Source organism: Humulus lupulus, chromosome 6, assembly GCF_963169125.1.
Source record: "Humulus lupulus chromosome 6, drHumLupu1.1, whole genome shotgun sequence".
Lineage (NCBI taxonomy): Eukaryota > Viridiplantae > Streptophyta > Magnoliopsida > Rosales > Cannabaceae > Humulus > Humulus lupulus.
The window spans coordinates 220,975,772-220,983,258 of NC_084798.1; the positions used below are offsets into that span (position 1 = coordinate 220,975,772).

A 7,487-nucleotide genomic window follows, 5' to 3' on the forward strand; every position below is an offset into this window, starting at 1 on the left:
CTAACCCCAGCCGCGCTTCTTCTCCTTCCCTCATTTTTCTCTGAAATTTTTCAGCCGCGCGCCTCTTCCCTCCTTTTTCCCTCCTTCACTCACCATCATCATCCTTGCCTCCCAACCCCACCGAACCACCATCATTCTTCTCCCAACCCCAGGCCGAACCACCATCAGCGACCCAACCCCAAGACCCAAGATCTCTCCGACCTCTCAGACGCAACCCCAAGACCCAGGCCGAACCACCATCCGACCCAACCCCAAGACCCAGGCTGAACCTCCGGCTCAGACTCCCTCTCGGCTCTCTCTCCAGATAGTCGGCCGCAACACAGGTAACCTCTTGGCTTCTATATTTTTTTTTTATATATGTATATATATATGTAGTTGTATATATAATATATATAACCCGTTCATAATATAATTTTTAACTGTCTTAATAATAGATTTTAATTGTCTTGATAATAGATTTTAATAATAATATGTATCACCAAAGGCTCTTGGTTTGTAATTTATTGGGTTGATTTTGTGTAGAAATTGAAGGAGTACCTCTTGGAAATTTGATTACTAGAGTATTTATAATATTGTGGCATCAATGTATTTATTTTGTAATTATGCTATTATTTTAATTAATATGTGAATGTGTGTTTTGGTCACTAGAATATCTATAATTTTGTGGCATCAAGGTATTTATTTTTTAATTATGTTATTATTTTAATTAATATGTGAATGTGTGTACAAAGTAAGATGTGTTTAGTGATATATTTATATATGTGTATAAAATTGTAGCATGTGTTAGTATTAAAATTTGATTAATAATATGTATATTGTGAATGTTCTGGGAATTTTCTGAGTGCTTTTTGTAGGGTTTTAAATTTTGGGGATATGTTATAATAGAGATGTTATGCTGCCGAAATTTTGGTAGAGTTAAAGGACTAAATAAATAATAATATAATAAATAAAACATTGAATACTTAGAATTAACAAAATAAATTAAAGAATAAATTAAAACATTAGACAAATAATTTAATTTAATATTAACAATTTAATAATTTTAAAATAAAGTGAAAAATTATAATTTAATATTAACAAATTTAGTAATTTAAAAATAAATTAAATAATTAGATATATAATTTAAAAATAAATTAAAAGTTAGATAAATAATTTCAAAATAAATTACAAAATTATAATTTAATTTAATATTAACAAATTTAGTAATTTAAAAATAAATCAAAAGTTAGATAAATAATATCATGTATATACTAATATTCTATGTATTATTAATAAAAAAAATACAGGAATCCCAACTAAGAAAATGGGTCGTGACGTAGCTATTGGAAAAGATCAAAATGAGAGGCGGCGTAAAAATAGAAAACCACTGGAAGTAACGTTTTGCCCGCGAACGTACAAGGTTGTTGGGGGCGAGCACGCTGCTTTTGTCCGCCTCGTGAGAACCCAAATTAAAACAAAAGTTCTCAGATATTTTGATTCATGGGAATCAGTGCCTAAACAATACAAGGATCAGGTCCTTGGCATAATCAAGGTAAAAATAGTATTAAATTTTTTTTAAAAAAAATTGTCTTTAATATAGTACGTATATTATTAATATGTTTAATTTTCAATTTAGTACTATTATCAAATAACGGGCCGCGAAAATTTCTTAAAGTGTTTAGATGGTATCGATCGAGAGATGAAAGACCAATACCGTCATAGGAAAACACTAAGGCATGATCACTTTGAGAAACACTACAATGGACTGGAAGATTGGGATAAGGTTCTAAACAACCCAACCAATGATGTTAACAAGGAGGAGTGGAAGCAAATCTGTCAGTTATTTACAAGTCCAAAATTTATTAATTATATTAATATAAATTCAAAAATATTATAAAATATCATTATTATAATAATATTCAATATAAGACTACATATATAATAATTATATTAATTCAAAATCAAATGTTATAAAATATTATTATAAAATATCATTATTATAATAATATATAATACAAGGTTAGATATTTAATAATTATATTAATATAATTTAAATATTATTATAATAATATTAATATATTTAAGTATTATTAATATAAATTTAAATATTTTAAAATATCATAATAATAATATATAATACATAGTTTTTATTTTTATTATAAAAAATGATTATTTATGTTTAAAAATGTTATCATATTATATATATTAAAAAATCATAAACAATAGTTTTATTTTATTTTTTATTTAATATGTTTATGTCTATATTTTAAATATAATATTATTTATTTATTTAAAATTTATATGACTATGATATAAATTTAATAAAAATAATTAATAAATTTTATAAATAAAACTAAATAAACGTGCATTGAATTGTTTGTATCTAGTACATATATATATATAAGACGAAAGTAAAACTCGAACAAATTGTTTGGTAGTAATATAACAAGGAATCTCAATCCAACAACCTGATGAGATAACAGTTGGATATATTTCCAAATACTATTTGATCACATTAATTAAATAACTCCAACTATATTCTTGGAATTTCTATTAATGAAAATTCGTACTCTGAATAATTATACAAAATTCATATGACAGACAATGCATATACACTTTCTCGATGAATGTGCTTGAATAAAATAAATATTTTACATTTTAATCTGCCATAATAGTTTCTGACTCCTTTTAGTACTTGACTACTATAGGACTCCTAACATAGCGCTTGCCGTCTGTCCATTTCAATTGTCCAAACACATAATCTTTAGGTTGTCCAACAATTTTTGGCTTCAAAATGATCTCAAAATTCTTTTCTTCACCAATTTTGCTAAATTGTAATGTTGTGGGCTTAACATAAACAGAAACTCCAGCTGGGGCTCTCACATATGCTTTGTAGGTGCCTGGTGGGCCAACATTCTTAACTTTTCTAGTAATGATTGTTGTTGATTGTGAACTTAGATCTGTAACTGTAATGGAAGGGTAGTTGAAATTGCCTAGAGTGAATGATTTGGGACATTTATACGGTTTCTTATAAAATTTCTTAAGCATTGTTTCATTGTAGCCATGGGCACATAAAAAGTTCACGTAATCGTCAATAGTTCTTTCATACACAAGTCCAGGATCCATAGCTCGGTTTGGTTGAATGTGGCCTGAACCATATTCAAAGGGTGTTGCTTTTTTCATGTTCCAATCCAACATCGGTTCATTGTTGTTATCTCTAACTCTTGCTGCAAATAGATTAGCTCGATGAGAAGTAAAGAATAATACCAGTATTTGTCAAATATTCATATATATATATATATATATATAGATTAGCATCACTTTGAGTCCTACCGATGGAGCTCTCAGTGTTCTCGACCTGTGAACAGTTTTTGGCGCGATTTTTTTTTGCCGCGTATATTGTAGCTATTTAGAGTATCCTGTAAATTTATAGAAAATTCCAAATTATTTACAGTACCGAAAACTAAGTTCAAACATATTATTACACGCGTAACTAATTTTTTTTATACGCGTGGAAAACATATTTGAACCTAGTTTTTGGTACTATAAACTATTCAGAATTTTCTGAATAAATTGCAGGACGCTCTAAACAACTACAATATTCACGGTCATAAAAAATTTTTTGTCGAAAACTGTTCTTGAGTCGATAACACTGAAGAGCCTCATCGGTAGGGCTTAAAGTGAAACCCCTATAGAAAAATTATCCATTATATTTGGGCATATGTGAATAAATATACCTGTTGTCATTATAGCTGAATGAATTGCAGCTGGACTCCAATCTGGATGAAGAGTTTTGAGAAGGCCAACGATCCCAGAAACATGAGGGCATGACATTGAAGTACCTGAAATTGTGTTGAATTGGACTCGACGCTTATCAAATATTTCATCAGTTGGTCCAACAGCTCCACTATATGCAGCAATAATATAGACTCCTGGTGCTGTGATATCCGGCTGTGTGTGCAATTGAGAAAATTGGTTAACATTTCTTTATACAAAAATAGTAAAATCTAAATAAGAAAATTTTCAAAGTAGACCTTAAGCACAGCTGGCTGAATAACATTAGGTCCTCTCGATGAGAATGAAGCCATGGCTGGAGCTGGCTTAACTCCAACTCCAGTTTTTGGTCGAGTCATGTAAGCCATGGGAGCCCTAGAATCACAAAAGTATCATAATTATTATGTCAAATTAAATTTATTGTCTTTGATATAAAATCTACAAAGAAATACAGCTTTTAAGATTATTTGTTTGTACTTGGTAGTTTTGAGGTATTCGATCACTAAATTTCCTTGAATAGCATTGAGATGAGATGCAGGGAGCACATGAGCCTCAGGATCTGTTTCATTCCCAATTAAGGGATGATTAACTAGAATCATTCCAACAGCACCTGCAAGAAATGCCTGGTGGCCCTTTTCAAGTTTTGAAGTCTCATCCCCAACATAACAAACCAAAATAGTCCCATTTACATTCTTTGGATTTAGGCTTTTAGGCTTGCAGAATTCCCTGGAAAACACATAAACATACAGTGACGTGTCACTACTTTTTAAAACAGTGGGTCATGTTTTTATAAATGTGATTGGCTAGGCTAAACTGCCACATCACTGTGTGTAATGTTTGAGTGTATATTTTAGGTGCACGTATTATTACTCTTATTTTTTATACTAACCCATAGGTCAATGGATAAAACTTTTGAGATGGCAAGCCGCGTGAAGAAAGACTTGCTCCCTGTGATTATATCAAAAAATGTACACTTAATTATATTTGTTTTCATAAGAAAATATCAAAACTTTGAGATACTTCAGAACGTTTTACGTACCTCAAGGTGTTTTTTATTGCCAAGAGATACATAACTGCTGAACTCACGGTCGACTGTGCTAGCTGCCACGGTTATGGTCCATGGTGATGCATTAGTTACAGTCTTTGGATCATGTCCTTCGTTGCCAGCCGAGGCAACCACAACAATGTTATTCATAACGGCATGAAAACTCCCTATTGAAATCACATCTTCGAAAAACTCAATAGGTTCATCACTACCAATAGAGGCCGAGATTATGTCCACACCATCACTTATTGCAGCATCAAAGCCAGCCATAACATCAGCATCGGTGTAAGCAGGTGCATCTTCAGTTTGCAGCCAACCACCAATCTTGTAAGCGGCGACACGGGCTTTGGGGGATCCACCCTTGGCTGTGCCATTCCCATTGCCGAGCACATTTGCTCCAAAGACGAAACTACCACCAGCCGTGGAAAGAGTATGAGTCCCATGCCCATTAAAGTCTCGACTGGTGAAAAAGTTTGCCTTGCGTATATAAGTTTGAAGAGAAGAAGTGTTGAGAGTCTTTAGAAGTGCCATATAGCCCTTGCTAAAGTACTTTGCTCCTATTAGCTTCCTAGAGCATTGGAAAACAGAGAAGAGATCATTTAATTTAAAAAATGTACAGTGACATATTTAGAAATTTAAATTTGGCTCATTCGCCTCTTCAATGGGAAGAGAAAGATTTAAATCTCACCATTTACAGGTTAAGAAATGTAAGTGCAAGAAGCATATAAATATATATATATATATATATTTGATATGCATCAACAAAATTGTCCTTCCATATAGATATGTCGTAGCAATTCATTTCTTATTTTTTTCTTAATTACTTTATTATGTATTATGCAAAATAAAAAAGTATTATTCTAATTGGCCCGTATCAATGAGGAACTAGCACGTGTCCTAGCTCCTGCAAGTCAGTAATTAATAGAGAAAAACGGATGAGATAGTAACATAATCACTAGTTTAGTAAGATTGTGTATTTTTGCCAAAAAAAAAAAAAAAAAAAAGTATATAACTACATCAAAGTAAAAATATTGAGTTTTTATGTCAAAAATTTACTTTTTTTTTTAATTTTATTTTTCATTCAACCATATATATATATATTTATATATATATATATATATATAAAATGTGGACCAACCTATTACAGTGGACTTTATCCTTGATGACTGGTTGACAACCTCCATGCCACTTTGATGGAATAGGTCCGATTCCTTCAAACTCATGAAAGCTCTTAGATTCAGGCCAAACACCTACCAAACCAACACTTACTATCCTTAAAAAACAATCATTATATATAATATGTATAAGAGTTAGTTAGTGAGATGATCGATCAGTGGCTATAGCTTATTTGATAATGAGTTAATGAAGCATCAAAATATAAATTAGTAAATATTTACCACTATCCAAGTTTGCAATAATTACATCTTCACCGAATCTAGCTTTGTTCCAAATTGATTGATAAGAGACAGCACCACCATTTTTTTCCAATCTAAGAAATTCCCATGAATGAGTTGTGTGGAATTTCTTTCCTTTGCTCAAGAAAACTGATACCACATCTGGATGCTCTATATGTAATAATTAATGTCATTAGATATACAACAAAACAATAGAGTTCATATATTTTGCATCACATTGAGTAAAAAAAAAAGCTTACTTTGAATCTGTGCAACTTCTGTCTCATCAAGAATTGCAGCAAATCCATTAATATGTCTATTATAAGAGTAAAAGATTGCATCTTTTGCTTTTTCCTCACTGCACAAGAATTATGCATTCATTAAGAAAGAATCCAATTAAATATAATTTTTTTTTTTTAAATTTGTGTTTGCCTAGACTCGCCGAAAATATTTTTCGGGAATGGTGAAAAAAACCCGCCCCATTTACATTCCTAAAATTAAAAATAAAATAAAATAATGTGTGAGATTGAATTATTAATTATTACCTTCCTAAGTATGATCCAAGAAGGCTGTAATGAGAATTTGTGGCCCTTTCAAGATCTTCTGAGGAAGGGTTCACACCATGTGAATGTGTTCCCAAGTAGACAATATAAGGCTGCATATATACATATAAGAAAAACTTCAGAAAATAGAAGCAAAATGAAAATATATATGTATATATATATATATAAATATGCATATTTGTATATATTTATATGCCTGCCTTTGTAAGGGCTTCCACCGGTGATTGAAGCAAAATGAAAATAAGAAATATTGAGAGAAAAGAAGATGAAACAACACTACTACATTGTGGGGCCATAGTTTTTCTTTAAAGCATAGATGGAATTGGAGAGTAGGCTGCCATAGTTTTTCCATATTTATAGATAAGAAAATTACATATTTTGCATCTTGTAATTAGAGATGCATATTTTTCCTATGAGGAAGGCTCCCGGGGATCCGTTCTTAATGGGACGGGGAATCTCCGTCTAAATGAGGAATAGGGCGGGGACAGGGTTACCACTCCCCGTTCTGATTGGAGTTGTTTAAATTTTTATATATTTTTATAGTATATATATATGTATTTTATATATTTTTTTTATGTGTTATTATAGTATAGTAGTAATTTTTTTAATATTTTAAATTTTATTTTGAATAATGTTTAATATTTTAAATAATAAATATTGTACAATATTTTAATTTACATATAATTTACTATTTTTATTTTAAAATTTATTTTTTAAATAAATAAGATTTTA

At 30.7% G+C, this 7,487-nt stretch overlaps 1 protein-coding gene across 1 annotated transcript; it reads right to left on the reverse strand.

The window, feature by feature from the left end:
• Nucleotides 1-2,537: 2,537 nt before the first annotated feature.
• On the reverse strand, nt 2,538-6,854 carry LOC133783469 (subtilisin-like protease SBT5.4). The gene is made up of 10 exons (XM_062223103.1): nt 6,738-6,854; nt 6,453-6,550; nt 6,196-6,363; nt 5,937-6,048; nt 4,793-5,366; nt 4,643-4,701; nt 4,231-4,479; nt 4,014-4,128; nt 3,717-3,930; nt 2,538-3,206 (listed from the first exon to the last, which is right to left on the reverse strand). Exons 1-10 carry the CDS (start codon nt 6,851-6,853, stop codon nt 2,668-2,670), a joined length of 2,244 nt encoding a protein of 747 aa, XP_062079087.1. The 5' UTR covers nt 6,854; the 3' UTR covers nt 2,538-2,667.
• Nucleotides 6,855-7,487: the final 633 nt, after the last annotated feature.